We start from the raw sequence: 19,500 nt of genomic DNA, 5'->3' as shown, positions 1-19,500 counted from the left end.
AAAGTTAACATAAACATCTCTGCCTGTGCAGTAATCATTATCCATATGTTCTGAAAAAAACCCAACAAGTGCCAAATAGCATGACAGCCAAATTACAGTGAATCAGTTGCCCGCGTTTCTATTTGAACAGCCAAATCCCAAGTCCTACCTTAACAGTTTGCTGCAGCTATAGGACCAGAGTGAATGGGGAAATACAGTTTACCTTGCAGGAATGAATTTAATGAAAGGTTTGCTGGTAACCATAGCAAATGACAACATTAATCCCCATATCAGCTGTCAGGTTTTTCCAGGCCTTTAAAACTAGAAGGTGTGCCAAAAAAGCAATAGTAATAATAATAATAACATTAATAATAACAACAAAATAATAATAATGCCTTATTTTATTAAATCAAATCTCTTCACAATCTCAGCATAGGAGTCGCTTCACCTAGCACTTATATCCAGCCATTTCTGAGGTAACAAACTTCAGGTATCAGAATACCTGACAGATGGGTATGGTGGCTTTTGATTCCACATTTTCCACGTTCAGCTCTACATTATGTTATTTGTGGCTGCTACGTGAAACCAGAGGGTACCAACCAGTGAGGGTGGCCTGATGGGAATACAAACCCCAATGCCTCTGTGCTTTGCCAGAGCCCAATACCTCCTGCAGTGGATATAGGTGGTCAATAAAGGTAAAGACAGAGAAAATCTGTGTTGCTGCTGCTCTCGAGGTTTCAGAGCACCAGTTCAGGAGGCAGCTGAACAAATACGCCTCAGACATAAAGCTTGAGACTTAGTGGCAGGTCTAGCTACAATTCCACAGACATCTTTCTGATCCCCCAGACCTCCATGGGGTTTCATTGCTAGCAGAAACCTCCATGTCCTTCATCTGCATCCTTTTCTGTTCTCCTCCTGTCCATAATATTTCCTGCTTGCTTTCCCTCCTGACTCCAGTCTTGCTCAGCACTACCTCGATATAGATCTGACAGAAGTAGGGTGGGCTCAGATGTGCAGGACTATGACACTCCACTCCTTAAAACCAGTCACCTCTGAAACAGGTTGTGAACACAGTGCTCGGTTGTGCCCTGGTGATTCCTTCATTAGGATGGACCTTGCTTTTCAACATGAGGTGCCTGTTAAAGGAGACTCGAACTCCGTCGTGGGTTACTCTAGGATTTTATTCAGGTCCAGCAGCGTTGGGTCACCTCCGCAGAGAGTGACAGCTTACATGAGTTCGCATACATGTATTTATGCACCTACAAAGCATTACCTAATCCAGAATACACAGAATTATACTTTATCAGTCATTATTATCTTGACAATGGGTTTCACATCTTGTTCTGGAGTCCGACCACTTCGTTGTTTGTTTTCTTTTAGTCTTCAAGGGCGATTACCTCAAGTTCTGTACGTCTCAGTTCTTAGTAGTCACAATGATAGCATTATTATCTTTGTTACAACATTTTATTAATGTTCTATTCAGTTGACTGCGCATGCAGCCCTGGGCTGGGGCTATACAGGGAACAGAGCTGATAGAACAGCTTGTGCAGCAGCACTGCATTGCAACATTTTCTCAACAGTCCCCCCTTTTCTTTTAGGATACTCACTATCCTATCGGATACAATAGGGTCTGGTGGGTATACGAGATAAACACGAGACACAACACTGACATACAAACATTACCATGATCAAAATGATTATGACTAAAACGACTACCATTAGAATCTTCTTGATTAAAGTTGGAAAATCAGGAATCCAGGAAGTAGCCCATTGCCATAAATCACTAACATCCCAGGATACATTGTCTCGTTGCACAACTTGCATCATATGGCTTACTTCCTATTTTGGCAACATCTTATTCTTTCGTTTAAATGTTTTTACCAACACTTCATCTCCCACTTTATAATCATGAACCTGTACTTCTGGTGTCACACCTTGGTATCAATATGCATATTTTCTAATTTTCTGAAAGGAATCTTGTAAATATAATAAATATTGAGTGACATTCTCATCTCCGTCCAGTAGTGCAGTTTTTGCTGAAATATATGAACCAGGTACAGCTAAAACTCGTCCAAATAGGACCTCTGCTGGGCTAATTCCTAACGGCTGCTTTGGAGTAGTTCTAAGATCCCATAAAACTAAATTTAATGCCTCTGGCCACTTTAATCCAGTTTCACTGCATACTTTCGCTAACTTCTCCTTAATTGTTCTATTCATTCTTTCTACTTGCCCTGATGAAGGTGGGTGATACGGAGTATGAAACTGTCCTTTGATGTCTAGGGTTACATAAACTTGTAATAAAATAGATGCTGTAAAATGCGGTCCACGGTCAGAGTCTATCACCTCAGGTACGCCATATCGAGGAATGATTTCCTTAAGCAAGATTTTTACAACTATTTTTGAATCATTCTTCCGGGTCGGGAAAGCTTCTACCCACCCAGAGAGTTGATCTACTATTACCAGCAAGTATTTATATCCGAGAGCGGCTGGCATTTCCGCAAAGTCAATCTGAAGTTTCTGAAAAGGATAGACTGCTGGCGGCCTCTTCCCTGGCGTTACTTTTGGCCTTATATCTCCATATCTCTTACACAAAGAGCATCCTTCAGTCAGTTTCTTAGCTGCTGAAAAGATTCCTGGTGCTGCCCATAGCTGCGTTACCTTTGAGGCTACTGCTTCGGGACCTCCATGCCCCTTCTCATGGTACCAACGCGCAAGCGGCAGTACATACCTTCTGGGCAATAGAGGTTTACCATTCAGGGTCCAGATCCCTTTATCTTGCACAGCTTGCATCTTCTTCCATTCTTCCATTTCGGTGGTCGGGACATCATGATAAAGGGTAGCAGGGTTTGGGATAGAAAAGAAATTAGCAACCACAACTTCAGTCGTGGGGTAATTTTTAGTAGCGGCGGCTCGTGCTGCGGCATCTGCAAGAAAATTACCTGTCGCAAGCTGATCAGTGCGCTTCGTATGAGCAGGTATATAAATTACCGCAACTTCCTTTGGCTCTTGTATTGCCAACAACAAGTCATTAATCAAAGACCCATGTGCAATGGTTTTACCTGCAGATGTTAGAAAGCCTCTTTCTTTCCACAATGCACCGACTGCGTGACAAATGCCATAGGCATACTTCGAGTCAGTGTAAATATTAACTCGTTTATTCTTAGCATACAATGCTGCTTTGGTTAGTGCTATCAATTCTGCAGCTTGAGCTCCTAATGTCGGTGGCAAGGGTTCAGCAATGAGAACAAACTTTTCAGTAGCTATTGCAAAGCCCGTAAATCTTTTACCGTGAAGATAAAAGGAAGATCCGTCAGTAAAGAGATTCAAATCAGGGTGTTCTACCGGAGTGTCCCTCAAATCTTCTCTAGTCTTGCTTATGGTTTTCAAGACAGCTACACAGTCGTGTGATCTTTCAGGTTCAGTCACTGGGAGTAAGGTAGCAGGGTTAAGAGTCTTTGATCTCTCAAGTTTGACATTCTCTGTTAGCAAAAGGATAATTTCATATCTGTGTGTCCTTTGTGCAGAAAGCGCTTTTTCTGCATATTTAGTTAGTAAAAGTTCAACCTCATGGGGAACAGCAACTATGAGATAATGGCCTAGCACAATATTCCTTGCCTTTTCCACCAGCTCAGCAGCTGCGGCAATAGATCGCAGACAGTATGGAGATCCTCTGATAACTGGGTCCAAGGTGACAGAATAGTATGCTACAGGACGTTCGTAGGGTCCATGCTTCTGAATTAATACTCCCTTCGCAATTCCTCTGTTCTCTGTTACATATAATTTAAAAGGTTTTTTGTAATCTGGTAACCCAAGAGCTGGAGCATTTACCAAGGCAGTCTTCATGGACATAAAAGCTGTTTCCAATTCTTCCGTCCATGGTATGGGTTCTGGGCTCACATCTTTAGTAGTCTCTACCAAAGGTTTTGCAATCTCTGAAAAACCCAGTATCCACGGTCTACAATATCCAGCTTGTCCAAGAAAGGCTCTCATTTGTTTCTTAGTCAAAGGTCTAGCGATTTCCTGAATTGCCTGTACCCTATCTGGATCTAATTTCCTAGTACCTTCGGCTAGTATAAACCCTAAATATTTTACCTCAGGCTCACAAAACTGCAATTTGGAGAGAGATGCTTTATGTCCTTTCTCATATAATCTAAGACATACATATTTAGTATCTTTTACACAACTGTCATAATCTTTACTTGCAATTAACAAATCATCCACATATTGTATCAATTCTGACCCAGCCGGTAGTTCCAGATCTTGTAAGTCTCTCTTTAATATTTGAGAGAACAAAGTTGGTGAAGCAGTAAATCCTTGAGGAAGTCTGGTCCAGGTATACTGGCGACCTTCCCATGTAAAGGCAAATAAATTCTGGCTGTCAGGGTCAATTGGTATTGTAAAGAAAGCTCCGGTCAAATCCAAAACAGTATAGTATTTCGCCCAAATTGGTATTTTTGTAAGGATAGTAGAAGGATCGGGAACTACTGGATGTGGGGGTTCTACATATTCATTTACAGCTCGTAAATCCTGAACAAACCGATACTCAGGATTTCCATCCTCATCCTTTCGATTTTTATTTACAGGTAAAATGGGAGTATTAAAAGGACTAACAGTAGGTCTTAAAATGCCCTTATCCAAAAAATTCTGTATTTGTTTAGTGATACTAGGAATAGCTTCTGCTACGATAGGATACTGCTTAACTGCTGGGGGTATACCACCTTTAGTCTTAATTTTTACGGGGGTTGCAGATTTCAGAAGTCCCACATCTTTACTAGATTGACTCCATAGGGCACTGGGAACTTCTCTCAATTCCCATGGTATTGAGGGAACTTGTTGGACTTCTCCCTTTACAACTACAGCTGACCCTATAAAAACCAGGAAAAGTCCTTTCTTTCCCAAAGCAATTTGAGTTCCTAAATCTTGCAAAATATCCCTTCCAAGTAAAGATACAGGGGATCCTGGGGAAACTACAAACCGAGCCCAAGTATGTCTATCTCCGATTGAAATGGGTAAGGGTTTTGTCAGGGCTTTCTCCTCCGCTCCAATCACTCCTTTTATAATTATCCTATCACTGGATTTTTCAAATTCATCAAAATTTAACAAAGACAACGTAGCGCCAGTATCTACTAAAAAGATAACTCGTCGACCATTCACTTCAGCAATCAATTGTCCATCCGAATTCAGCGGTACTGACATTACTGCGAGAAACTTCTTTGACGAGGAACAGCTCCTCCGATGTAAGGTGAAGCAGCTTGTTCTAGAGTCTGCCTAGGGCGAATAGGACATTCTCTTTGCATATGGCCTACATTCCCACACCAATAACATTCTACTGTACCTCCTGTGGTAGGAGGAACCGGACGCCATCCTCCTCTACCTCTACCGGGGGGAAATCCCCTTCTCGGTCCCCGATTTCCTCTCAGAACACCTCGCCCTCGCATATTTTGGGCTAAAGCAGTTGCTAGTAAATACATGTCATCCCTCTTATCTTTTCTTTCTCGCCTTCTCTCCTCCTCCCGCTGTTTCTCTAATCTCCTCCTTTCTTCACTCTTTTCTTTTTCTAATTTCTCTTGTCTTTCTGCATCTCTACCATTATATACAAAGTTGGCTACTGAAATGATTTTCTGCAAGCTTTCATTTTGCCAGCCAGGCATATGTTTCTGAAAATATTTTCGAATATCAGGGGCTGCTTGATTAACATACACACTAATAGCTAAAGCTTCCTGAAAATTTTGTTCAGTCATCCCTCCGTGTTGTAACAGTGCTGTTCTTAATCTCTGCCAATAATCACTAGGGTGTTCATCGGTGCGTTGAGTACATTCCTGGACTTTCGCCCAATTGGTAACTCTCTCTTCACACTGGCGTACCGCTTCTATTAATAAATTAGTCGCAGTTCGCCAAGCCTGTAACCCATCTTGTGTGTGTATCTGCCAATTCGGATCAGCCTGTGGCCAAGTTGGTCTCCCAGGTGTATTCTGACTCATTTCACGATCTTTCAGCATAATCCTTTCTCTCTCTTCATTTGTAAACAACTCCTGCAATAAAGTTTGCATATCCTCCCAATTGGGCTTATAGTCTCTAATAATACTAGACAAAAACTTAGCACATTTTTCAGCATTGTCCCTTAACCTTGGCATTTTCTCTTGCCACAACATCAAATCACCAGGTTTCCAGGGTTGGTGTGTGGAAACTGCAATAACTGGAGGAACTTCAGGTCCTGAGTTGGGGCCTACTCTAGGATTGGAATGAAATTCCACTACCATAGGATATTGTCCTACAACAGATTTCCCTTCTGATTGTGGATGGGAACTCTGGTTCTGATTCTTTCCCTGATGATCATCAAGGAAGGCAATTAATTCTTCTCTTTTCATAGGTTTCTTTAGAGCCATACGATTTCTCAAATCGGCCCATTCCAGCCATAGAAATAAATAATTCATCTGCTGCGGATTCCTATCTTCTAATATCAATCTCAAACATTTCAACCTAGTTTCATCGAAGGTACCTTCAGGTGGCCATACTTCTTGGGGACCTGCCCCTCTAATTCTGGTTAAAAATGGCCAGTCATCTTGACATAACACTATAATTTTACTTTTACTCAACCCTGCTGTCCCAGAAAGTTTATTCCAATTTGCTAATAATTCTACCAAGGGAGATCCTTTAGGTACTGAAGGATATCCTCCCATTCTGCAATTTTCTTTGTGAGGGGTATTTCAGAGTGATCCTTTCCTATTCCAACCCACAAACACAGACAAGGGGAGACTTGAACTCACCTTTCTGTAGCCGGCAGTTTGTAGGATGTAATATCGGGATCCTCTTTTATTCGTCCTCCCCGTCACAGCCTAGAGTCCCATCTGGGGTGCCAAAACTGTTAAAGGAGACTCGAACTCCGTCGTGGGTTACTCTAGGATTTTATTCAGGTCCAGCAGCGTTGGGTCACCTCCGCAGAGAGTGACAGCTTACATGAGTTCGCATACATGTATTTATGCACCTACAAAGCATTACCTAATCCAGAATACACAGAATTATACTTTATCAGTCATTATTATCTTGACAATGGGTTTCACATCTTGTTCTGGAGTCCGACCACTTCGTTGTTTGTTTTCTTTTAGTCTTCAAGGGCGATTACCTCAAGTTCTGTACGTCTCAGTTCTTAGTAGTCACAATGATAGCATTATTATCTTTGTTACAACATTTTATTAATGTTCTATTCAGTTGACTGCGCATGCAGCCCTGGGCTGGGGCTATACAGGGAACAGAGCTGATAGAACAGCTTGTGCAGCAGCACTGCATTGCAACATTTTCTCAACAGTGCCCATGAGGCTGTGTCTGAAGGGGAAGAGGACACAGAAGCCAATCAGCCAGGCAGGCAACAGGGATGGGTGACTTTTAAACACCACCTTCCTTTTGACTGTGGGTACTGGTTAGCAGCTCTGAGACAAGGGAAATGAGGATTCAGTTTGGCTGCCTGAAGGAGACTTACTTCTGGGTCCATCTTCAACATGAAGAGGTTCAAGGATGTCCTTTCTCAGGAAGAGTCCCAACCACCAGGCAAGGGGTTGGACGCAACCACCCTGCTGAAAAACCTTTAAAAAAAAGAAGATTCACTCAAGTCCCAGGCTTTTATCTCTTCATCCCCAGTGAACTGTGAAGTCACTTTGCAGCTCATAGCTCAGTGAGTCCCAAAACACCAAATCCTGGGTCCTAAATGCTACATAAGAACTGGGACATACAAGTCAGATGCTTCAGGCTTTAGCTCCTGCCTGTATTGCATTTGTTTAGATCCTACATGTATTGCATGCATTTGATTTTGAAAACCTGTTTTGTTTTGCTTGTTCGTTTGTTTTAAGCAGGTCTTTTTTAACCAGATATTTGCTAGGCTGTCCCACATTGCTTACACCTACTGTGGGGGTGCCTCATTTTTGCAAAGAACAGTTATGGTCCTGTTTATTTGTACTTCCAATTAAATACGTAGAGAATGCCTAAAGATATGAACTATGGGTTACATCAGGTTGTACAGTTATTAACTGTCTAAAATCACGGGTGCCAAAATTTGTGCTCACAATACAGACTGTTGTTTTTGAAAATTTAGTTCCATACGGAGTTAAAGTAAAAAACAACCTATCAGTTCTTCCTTTTCTAATTTATTCTTCTGTTTAGATGCTCATTTACTGTTCAGGAAAAATATGTTCCTTTTTTGAGGGTGGTGGGGGTGGGTATTTTTTGTTTCAATGACAGTTTCAAGAATCAGATACATATCTGGAAATGAGACTTTTTTTTTTTTTTTTTCCTTTCTCCGTACATCTTCATAGCAATAATAAGGCATCAGAAATCAAAATTTAGCTCGCAATTTTGATGATGCTGCAAGAAGTAGATATAGCTTGCTGTTCAGCTATATTGGCTCTGCAGCACTGAAAGCAGTAAACGTTTGATTGTGTCAGTAAACTGAGCTGATAGATCTTGGAAGATACATAAGGGCAAATTTTCAAAATAACACACGGAGCTGGAGCCACAAGATTTGGTGCTAACGGGAAGTGAATGACAGTACTGACAACTTCAGCCACAGACAGCAGATCTGTGCAGCGGTGCGGTGGCAGTTTAAAATCACCCAAATGGCCGCTATTTAAGGAGGTGTTTTTCTTGGAATGATTTTTTTAAGGGTTAGTGTAGCTAGGTTGCTGCGAGCTGGCTGCGTACAGAGCAGGATGGACAAAGGTGGTGGGTGCTCTGGCACGGCTCCCATCCCCGTGCCTGCGAGGGGGTAAATGTCCCTTCCCAGTGGCAGCCTCCCCAAGGCAGAGCTGGGAGCTCAGCACGGGGAAAACCTCTGGAGGCGTCTGCTTTTGGAGCTACGCACGTGCACAGGCACACGGGCTGGCTGGTGGTGGGTAGCAGCAGAGCAAAACCAAGGAAGGATGTTGGCCTCAGGAAACGCAAGCCCCAGGAGCTGGCATCTGCCTTCTGCCCCTGCAGCAGGGCTTCCTCGGCTCTTGTAGCTGCTGCCTTCTCCTCTCTGAAGCTCCTCTCTTGTCGCCCCAGTGCCTGGAGCTGGAAGCAGGGCCCGAGCAGCGGCAGTGGGGTGTCTTTGACCTTGCTGCTTCACGACAAGTGCCTTGATTCCTATTTAAACACCCCCAGCTGAGGAGCACTCTTGTTTGACAGGCTAAATTACATTTAAACACATATTCTCAGCTGGTATCTTTTCCTCACTCAACTGTCAAAAGCACAGAGTGCAAATAACTTGATATATATTAGCTGAATCTAAGCTAAAATCTTGTCAAATGCATTGCCAAGCCTAGGAGGAGTGTTGGCTCGCTCTGGGATAGGTTTGGTACATAGGCTGGACACAGGAGCATGGCCAGCATGGATGAATTTGAGGCAGGGCTGGTGTGTGGTTTGCCACATGTAGTCAATTTTTACTGGGCACTGCCTTCTTTTAGAGTATGTGCTTCAGTGACTCACCTTGTAAATCAGCTGTGGTCATAAACTGCTTTCTGATGAAAGCCATATTTTTGGGGGTTACCATGCCATAGGGTCGTATAAGGTGCCCTCTGTTAAAGCTATGCTTCACTTTCAGACAAAACTTCTCTCTTTCTTTCTTTTAAGACTATCTTTCTCTGTCAGTAGCAGATACTAAAAGGATTGTTTTGTGCCACATCTACCCCCTCCAAGTAAACAGCGGTACTCACAGGGCTTCTCAGTTCAAGCCAGATAGCACTACCATTCCCTCCTGCAAGCATTCCGTCTCAGCAAAAGGAAGAGCAAGGCATAAGACCTGCATTAAGACCTCCACCAATGTTCTAGTGGCTGTCTGGCAGTAAGAAGTTACAAAACACTCTCACCTGACCCCATCCCTGTTGAGGAAATTTATCTCATGAAAATACATCCAATTTTCACACACCAGGGCATCAGACATATGAAAATTGCTACTAAATCTGGATTACAAAGAAAAAAAAAAAAAAAAACAACAAAAAAACAGCATTAGACTGTGTTCTCTCTCTCTCTGCTATTTAACTACTATTTAACATCTTAATCCACCTGGGCCATTTTTTTTTTTCCTTTTTACTATAATCCCTTAATATAGTCTGCACTTTTTATAATCATTCTCCTTTCTCACAGTTTTAGGTTCCCACTTAAGCTACTTTCTTTACCTTAATTACTTGGCTAACTGTAATCTGTAAGAAATCATAGACATGTGAGAGGGCAAGCCCTTATGATGAGGCTGTCTTCTTGCCAAAGAAAAGCTACACACTGCAGTCTATTTTGTTAAGTTTTATTCAGCAGTTGAGGCTTAAATGGCTAAAGTCGGGAAGCTTCTACCATTTCCTTTGAGATATTAGACTGCAATAGAATAGAAGTCAGTGCTGGGAAAATTTTCCCTGCAAATTTGCAAGATTGGTGTTCTGTATCTTCATTTGCTATTAGTAGGTAGTCCCAGCAGCTGGTTTGTATGTCTTAGCTCCTAGACCTGAGAGCAATCCCCATCTCCAGTAGAACCTCATGTGTTCATGTTGTATTGTCCCTTGGCTGAACAATTAAGATAACAAATTACTCGGGGAAGGAACAAACCAACATCCTGGAAGCATGGAGACAGGGAATAAAACTGGCAGCAGTCAGCAGAATGCTGGTGATGTTGCTAGTGGCTCTGCTGGCTCAGTACATAATAACTGGGGCTTGTCCTCCTAGGTGGTGTAGACCCTGATTTGTGGGAGTTTTGGTGATTACTCACTCTAGTGGCATAAGGAGTAAGAACCCTACCGTGTGCCAGCATGAGACACTATCTTCTACATCTGCTGGGTGAGCTGTAATTTGTTGCTTTGTTTACTGGCTTTCTTTAAATGATGCCTTGGTTAGTCTTCATGGGATGCAGCTGTGCCTATCATTGCAAAGTCCTGGGCAGGAGTAGGCAGTGCATTTCTGTAAAAACGGAACAGAAATGAGCCTAATAACCACAAAATACCTCCCGGAGCAAATAGCTCACAGAAGTTTCCATTCCAGAATAATATTTTGAAGTAACTGGAGATCATTTCCTATAATGTTCATCACCTTTTCTGGTGCTCAGAATGACTCAGAACCAGCTGCAAGCTTCTGTAGCCCTGGAAACACTTGAAAATGTGTGTTTTGCACCAGCAGCCATCTACACAGTCACAAAATGACTTGCATGCTCCCAGCATCTCTTTATGCGATCCACCCTTCACAGCTCAGAAGATATTTGTTGCTAAGGGCTTGACGTTTGGCAGTCCAGGATCTGTAGGGCTCCTGTTTATGTGCTTTTAATGTCATCTAATGTCACTCATGCTCAGATCCAAAAAGACACTTAGGTACTTCAAATGTTACATAGGTGGAACTGAGGCACAATCAATGTGCCTAACCCCTCAGTAGAAGTGAATATTCAAGTGCTTGCACTTTTTTCCTGGCCTTGAGAGTCCTGTTAGTATGCATCTTCAGAGCTGGTACATTCTCAGCTGAGTGCAGGGTTAGTCTGAAGTCCCTGTGGGATCCAAAAAGCCTCTCTAGGCCTAAAACCCTGAGCAGTCACATTTTGTTAGGTTTGTTCCTAGCACACCTAATTCACACTGGGGGACTGGTCTCAGTTTGAAGCAGAGAAACCAATGCTACATTTTCATTTATTGAGCTCACGGGATGGTGAACCATCAAAGTTGGTTTTGTTCAGAAGAAAGAGAAGGAGACATCTACCTTCTGTAAAATAGATGGTGGCTGGAATATTGCCTGAGGTGGTAAAACCAAGTTTCTGGTGTCCTCAGCTGAAAAGAGGTTGTACTTTCTTCTCCCACAATCCAGGATACTATGGGAGGTTTCTGGTTGGCAGGAAAGCAGGAGAAAGATGAAAGCTGTATCATTTTACAACTGAAACTGAAAGATTTGTGAGACTGGAGGGAGCCCTTGCAAAATCATCTTATGATAAGGGCATTCACTGGCAAATGTTTCTTCCCCTGTTCCAACAATAGTTTATGTATTTTTATTGTAAGAGTTTGTAACATAAAATTAATTCCCAGGAACCTGACTGATTCCCTTCGCAAGTGAACCCTGTAAACATTAGGCTTTAGAGTGTTTTCCGTTCCACAAATCTCCCATTCTTGCCTGGATGGTGGTTGAGTTTCAAGACAGGAAACAGCAATGCTGTCAGTGTGGTGGTTATGGGGTCTCCCTGCAGTTGGTGTGAGCTCCTGCTGGATGCAATTCCTGGGTCTGTAATCTTCCTGGTGCACTGTGTGATGCTTCAGGCACATCTTTCCCGTGCAATGAAGTGCAGCACAGAGGCACCGAGGTGCAGAGGCACAGAGGCAGGGCTGGTGGAGCAATAGCAGGTCCCAGCACACTGCTGTGCTGGCTGAGAGGGAGGGCTTTGAGGCTCAGGTGCAGTCCCTAAGGATGCACAGTGTTAATGCACCAGGTAAAGGATCAGCTAGCTCTGTAGCAGCTCTGCACTGCACCATTAATGGTTGTTTCAGGTTTGTATCTTCCATGTGTCTACGTGCTGGTCAGCTATTGCTTGGTATCCCCTCCCCTGTTATCTTTGGTTGATGCACTACTTCACTTTGGGCCTGCTTCTGCTCATTTGCAGATGCCTTAATTCCTATGAACTCCAGGGAGAAGAAAAAAAAGACCCTTCATTAGTCAGTGTTTGTAAAATGCCTTGAAAATATAAAATGCTGCACAAATGATGAGTGCTATTTACTTCAGAGATGATTTGATAACCTTTCCTTTATTTTGGGACCCTTTGGTTTTAGCTGTTCATTTGCTTAATTGCATCTCAAGCTTCCATTTAAAAATGTCTACATATACAGTAGTTATACAATACCTCAGGAAGAAAACATGATGTTACTAACTCACTGGTCACAAAGCCATTTCTGTTCATGTTCTGTACCTCTCCCTCCATCTGGCCACCACATGTCCTCAATTATTCCCACCATCTCCCGTACATATAGATGGTACAACCATTGAAATCCCGGATTTACACTGAGCCTAATAATATTTTCTCCTCTCATGTGACTTACTCTTCTACCTACTCATTACTTGACTGCTTGGTGCTTTTTATAATTATCTCTGCCACATCCTTGCATACGCTTTTGCCTCATTTAGATTGTGCTGTAAATGATAAGATTTTGATAATTTAAGCAATAATCAGAAAACATTTTAAATATTCTGTAGTTTTCCATTAAGTTACAGTTATAGTGACACAATTTGCTCTGCTACTGTTCACACTGAGTTAGACTTGTTTTCATTAAAAACCTCATTATTTAGAGATTTATAACTCATCCATAGAAATTTGCTCCTGGGTGAAACTTGACAATGTTTTTAGCTCAAAACAAAACTTAAAAAAAGATTAATTTGGTTTGTATTTTGTGATTTTTAAAGAAAATCATTCCACCTGTTTCAAGCTTTTGGTGTTCTTATAACTCAAAATAGCCTTAATTTAAGAAATGTGCTATTAGTTATAATAATAATAGTTTCTATTATGGCAATTCCTACTTACATAGAGAAGATAGCACTAAAAGGTGCAGACAAGAATAAAATCAAGGTATTTACTCAGAAAGGTGTATAACTCCCCCCATCTGGTAGGTGAATAAGATTAATTGTTCCTACTGCACTGTGCTTCCGTATAGATTATTGCAATAAACATATGGAATCAAACCATGGTGGTTCACACATTATTTGTCATAATGATGGCTCATAGCTTTTCCTGAAGATTTGGACCACTGTCTGCACTAACTAGTGCTTTTTCTACCATCCATTCCTTTAGTCTTTGGATAATTCAACAGAAGAGATCAGATTTGAAACAGGAATGCACAATTGTTAAAGAATTATCAGGCTAAGAGTACAGCTTTTGAGCTGTATTGGTAGACAGCTTATAAAACACAGGAACAGGCACAGTATGAAAACCAAGACTATAAATGCCAGTGCAGGACACGTGTACTGCAAGTGTATTTTGGCACTGTGAATGGAATTATCAGCAATCTATTCTGTTTGGTGCTTTATAGAGTCCCTGCTTCACAGGGGTTTATAAATCGCCTTCATGCATGACCTCAAGGTGCTCCTGAAGGATGAGGTCCAATGATGGAATCCTAGATCCTGCTAGGCTGAAGCAATGACGAGGTCATGGTACCAAATATTAACACCCTTATAGGGCAACACATCGACATTGCAAAATCTCCTGAGTGGTCCCAAGTCTCTTGGGAGAATTTGCTCATGTTTGGGGGGATCTGAACAGAAGCTAGTTTAGGAAAGTCAAGGTTTTCATTCTGGTCTGTTTCCTAGCCTTACTTACTTTGCACCAAAATAATTTTGCAGTGTTTCATATTAGTTTGTTGACTGTAGTTTCAGAGCCTGCCATACTTAATATTATGCATGCAGCATACTCACGGTACATTTGTTTGAGGACACACATTCAGCCAATTTGAGTTCACAAATATGAGTTTTGTGTTCCTACTTGGGTGGGTAAAGTCATTTGTGCACGACAAAATTAGACCACTAATTATAGAGACTATCTTAAAACTGCCTGAAAATTTGGTGCAAAGCACGTATCCCCTAGGCAAAAAACTGGTTGGGCTTTGTCAGTTTGTGAACATGCAAACTGCATGAGAAAACTGATCCTACACAACTTTAGACCTTACTGCTTTTCTGTATCAAGTATAAAATATAGAAGGTGCAGTTTCACCATCTACCATATTTCCAGGTCTATAAGAACAGAAATAAAAAGACTTAACATTTTGCATAGATGCAGTGACTAATCCTGAGGGTTGAGTCTTTATGTTCCTAATAAACTCTTGCCAGCTTTTGGGTCGGAGTAGCTGGAAAACAACTTTGTCAGCAGAAACTGAAGAGCTAGTTATCTTAGTGAATAATGGAAACATCTTGCCTCCGTCTATGTAGCAGATTAATGCTACCCAAGTGAAATGGACTCGGTGATTGTGAGGAGAAGTAATACTTGAGACTGAAATTTCAGTAATGAACCTTTTAGCAGTGGTAGTTCACCAGGAAGTTTGTTCTACGTACATGTGTGATATAAAAGAAACACTGATAGCATTGGGATATAAACTTGATTTCACTGCTATATAAACAGTAGTAAAACAGCTTTTTTCTGAAATCAGGACAAGGAGTAGATTGCTTTTAAGTAGTGTTTGGGATTGATGCTAGGGAAAAGAAATACCCAAATGAAAATTATCGATGCAATAAAAAGAAATTCAGATATTATTCTCTAGCTCGGCCTATTTTCCAAGCAAAGTTAGAAGGCAGAATTCTCTGGGAGAGCGAGCGTTACCTGTTTGTGTATTTGGGGTTCAGTTTCCAAATGGGCATTTTGTGGCTCTACCCTTATTTCCACTGAAGTCAGTGCCTTTGCTTTCACTGAATACCACTGACTTGACAGTAACACTTTTGCAATGTTGAATTCACATGCAAATACCACTTTTCAGGGATGGAAATTCAGTTTTTTGAAGGTATGTAGGAATGTATTTCTCCCTAATCACCTGCATATTTCTAAGGATCTGGACTGGACCTACCTATCTGCACATGTAAATTATGTATCACAAGTATTGTGGCATCTGAAACAAGGACGCAATGTCTGCCTGTTTTCACAGAACATCCCAAAGGGAGAAAAGAAGCTGCAATATCTAAAGTAGGCAAGTATAAGGAAACTGTCTGAATATGGCTCCAGCAGCACAATTCCTAGGATCAATAAAAACTTGCTGAAGTCTCAGCGAGGTAATGTCGGACATTAAAGCAGTGCAAGGAAAGCAAAGAACAAAGAAAACAGTTTAGCTTCTTTCAGTGTTATCTTTAAGATTTTCAAACTAATTTAAATAGAGGCATGCAACAGTCAGCTGTTTCTCAGGATGGGATCTGCACTGTTTTGGTGAACCTGTAGGGCAACTGCATTAGTAACAGATTTGGCCTATGGGCTTTATAATGGAGTGACTCGGCTCTTGATTAGAAGAAAATAGAGAAGACTATCACCTTTGTCTTGGGAAGATATCTTTGGAAATGCAAACCACTGCAAAGCAAATGCTGTAATTAAGATGGGTGCACAGCTGCGCTCTGTTTCGGCGGTCAGAGACAAGAAAGGACCAAAGGATTCCTCTAAACACGCACACTTCTCATGCAAGATAAACCAGCAGAGATTAGGATGTGAGGTTCCTGATGAATTCTCTGGATAAAACTTCTCCTTCACATGAATTGTTGGCCAGCTTTGTGCATAGGACAGTGTTAAGGCATAGCTGCCTCTTGCAGCAGGGTGGCCTGATAGCCTAGGCGGTCTGTTCCTGTCTGAAGTCTCACAGCCATAGACAGGAAAGGATTATGTTTTTAGAAGCTGCTACAAGTCTTCTTAATGTGTACAAATCCATCTGTGGATACACTGTGATCTCCATACATACCAACAAGAACTCATGTGTGGGAATTTCCGTAGTTATGTTCCCAACAGCATGTTTTTAGGGAGAAAAAAATGAGACTATTGCAGAATCCCCGAATCCCCCTGCTAGTCCAGCTGCTTCAAGCACATACAAGAGGGCAACTGCGGTTTTGGCGTGTTCTTTCCTCACGATGGGACCCATACCGATCATAGAAATAGGGATGCGTCTGGCACTTGGTGTCACGGGGAAGAACACTGCAGTTGGATGGGCTCCCGTCCACTGGGGATGGTGGGTGCCCTCACTGTGGCAGAAACACTGCCCTCTCTGCACTCCCTGCACTGTATGGGGCTGGATCACTCCTCAGGCTTGTCACCTTCATGTGGCAGCCAGAGCCTGCTTTAACTCTCTTTGCTCTTCTAAGCAAAGAAATTCTCCTCCCAGGCCACCCACTACTCAGGGCAGCTCTGCTCACCTCCATACTCAAGAGGGGGATGACAGCGGAAGGACTGATGCATCTGGAAGTCAGACAATACAGAACTGAAGAAGGGTTGTATTTTTTTCTGAGTAGGCAGGAAATTGATGTTTTTTTAAAAAATTTTTTTGATTTGTTGATCTGTATCGGGGAACAGGGGAAAATATATTACCAGGCAGATGTTGCATGATTTGCTGACAAAGGAGAATGTTTTCTGATGGAGCCCTAGTTAAAAATTTGGCAGCAAATTGCTTATTATATGAGAAATAAGATGCTTCACATGGAAGGAAAACCACCTTGTCATATTTATCTGAAGTGTCAAAATACAGATCAGTGACTGGGTGGCTAAGCCGTGCTGTGAGGTTCATCACAGTTTATTCTAAAGAGACAAGATTTTCCTTGTCATGGAAGAACTTTTTCAAGGGCTGTGCGTGACAAAAATCTTCAAACTGATAGGACCTGCGGAGGATCTCCTTGGATCATATGCCTTGCAATGGCTGTTATGGATTGAATCCCCTGGGATGAATACGCAACACCGTGTAAGAAAAAGACATCATGTCCACATGCCATATAGGACTTGTGACTGCACCACTGCTGTGCAGCATTGTCACCTGGGTGTGGCTTAGTGACCCCTCACCCAACATGAGAGGACAGATTTGAGCAGAATTAGTTAAAAAAAAAAAAAAAAAAAGAAAAAAAGAAAGCAAAGTGCACGAGAAAGGTTTTGAAGGGAATCACAGCTCAGTTAAGAATAACTAAGCAAGGTATTGCTCTGTTAAATTATTGTGACAACCCGAAAGTTGAAACAGATGAGTTGGGATGATTATACTAGCAAAATATAGCATAAGTAGCATTGATAACAATTAGTATGATATATAAAATTCAAATGAGCATATAGGATAACAAGCCCCTTATCTTATTCCATCAGGCTATTCCCATTGTTTTGGTTGTTACTTTCAAAGCTTTAACTGCTTATTCTACCAAAAAACCCTGCAATTAGAAGTTAATTTGTCATGATTTTAAGAAGTTAGAAGAAATTCTGGCTTTAAAGGCATTTTTATATATGTTAGTGAAAGAGGACCTTGAAGAAAGCTGTCGTATTGACTGTGTGGAGTAGAAGTATAATTGTCAGGGTGCAATGGAGACTGGTGACTCCCTGGGGCTGGGTGTCATGGGGGCAGGGTCTGGCAGCCAGGTCCCATCCCACCACCCCAGCCAGGAGCAGGCAGCTGGGGGGCACTGGGGCAGCCCCGGGCATCGGGCACCTCCCTGGGGATGAGGACTGGCCGAGGCTGGGCTGGGACATGGGCCTGTGGACGGGCAGGGCAGGGCTGTGGGGAGCTGGAGACCAGCCCTGCTGTGGCATCACTGGGACAGGGGCTGGTGGCCCTGATGGGGTCCTGGGACACATGGGTAGGGTGGGGGTGAAACCCGGGGGTGTGGGAAAGGACAGTCAGGACTGTCAGTGCCCCCCATGTCCCTGTCAGGGATTTAAAGTAGGCTGTAAGCAACAGCAGTAATAGGAAAATGCAGTAGTTCTTGTATGTCTCCCAGTCACTACCCACATATATACTTTATTCTCATGTATATAAACATTTGCCAGAGAAGCAGAAATGTCATTATATTAAGGTCTATTTTGGTCCAAGCCTGCCACAGAAAGGCTGCTTAACCCATACAACCAGAAGAAGCTAGATGAAACCATCGATCAGGCTCTCTTAGATGTCACTTAGCCAAACTATACATCTGCATTTAGTCCTTCTGACTTGTCTTACAAGTATTTCTCTTCAGACTGTTCATCGTCCTGGTGCTTTTTGACTGCATGATTACCAGTTGTTGACATTTTTGGCAGTGATATACACAGCAGTGACAACTGTGTCCTAGGGATTTGTCTTTACTAGAGAAGCTCATTAAGTGTGAGTGAGAGCTCCAGAAATGCCTTGCTGAGTTACCACTCTTCAGCTATAGCCTGATGGATATGTTTCAACCTCACTCTTACCTGATGAAGTTGCTTCCCATGGGTGGTGATACAATGAAGTGAATTTCTGTTTGCAAAACATAACATAATAAACTACATTCACATATATTTTCAAAAATGGAATGAGAAGTTGTTTCTTGAAGTCTCCTTCATCCATCAGTTGAAGAAATGTTAAGATACAGCATTGGAAGTTTAATTTAAGTCAGATTTAAGAAAGTAATGAGCACCTTACCAAGGCTTGTCTGAATTTATCATCGGATTCTTTTGGAGGTGAAGATAGTATTTTTATTTTAAAAATTATATTTTATCTCAAAGAGAAATTGAAACTGGGAATTCGCAACAGGGAGAAAGACTGGGATGCATTCCAGAATGAATACAAGGAGACAGAAATGGAGAAATATAAATGGAATGGGTTTTGAAAGTACAAAAGTGAAGGCCACTGCTTCAGTACTATCAACAAGAATTTCTAGTGTAAAATTAAGTTAATCAGTTAGAAACAAAAAAACAAATCTGACTAGATAAAGCCCTGGACAGTCTGGGCGGCTCTAATAGCTCAAATACTACAAAGTAGACCCTGGTTTGAACAGAAAGCTGGACAATAGATCTTCCAAAGCCCCTTCCAGCCTAAGTTATTCTCTAGTTTGATTCTATGAAAGAAAAGACCTTGATGTATTAGCCAGTTATGTGATGTAAAATGGGGGTGTGGA

General features: G+C 42.0%; 1 protein-coding gene across 1 annotated transcript; it reads right to left on the bottom strand.

Moving 5' to 3' along the window:
- Positions 1-1,571: 1,571 nt before the first annotated feature.
- LOC122154718 lies at positions 1,572-6,951 on the bottom strand. The gene is made up of 3 exons (XM_042805832.1): positions 6,747-6,951; positions 2,919-5,243; positions 1,572-2,780 (listed from the first exon to the last, which is right to left on the bottom strand). Exons 2-3 carry the CDS (start codon positions 5,173-5,175, stop codon positions 1,921-1,923), a joined length of 3,117 nt encoding a protein of 1,038 aa, XP_042661766.1. The 5' UTR covers positions 5,176-5,243; positions 6,747-6,951; the 3' UTR covers positions 1,572-1,920.
- Between the last annotated feature and the right edge of the window lie 12,549 nt (positions 6,952-19,500).

This window comes from Tyto alba, unplaced genomic scaffold (genome assembly GCF_018691265.1).
Source record: "Tyto alba isolate M040663 unplaced genomic scaffold, T.alba_DEE_v4.0 Super-Scaffold_45, whole genome shotgun sequence".
NCBI classification, from domain to species: domain Eukaryota; kingdom Metazoa; phylum Chordata; class Aves; order Strigiformes; family Tytonidae; genus Tyto; species Tyto alba.
Note: the sequence above shows the minus strand (reverse complement) of the source record. Positions and strands in the feature narration are given on the sequence as shown.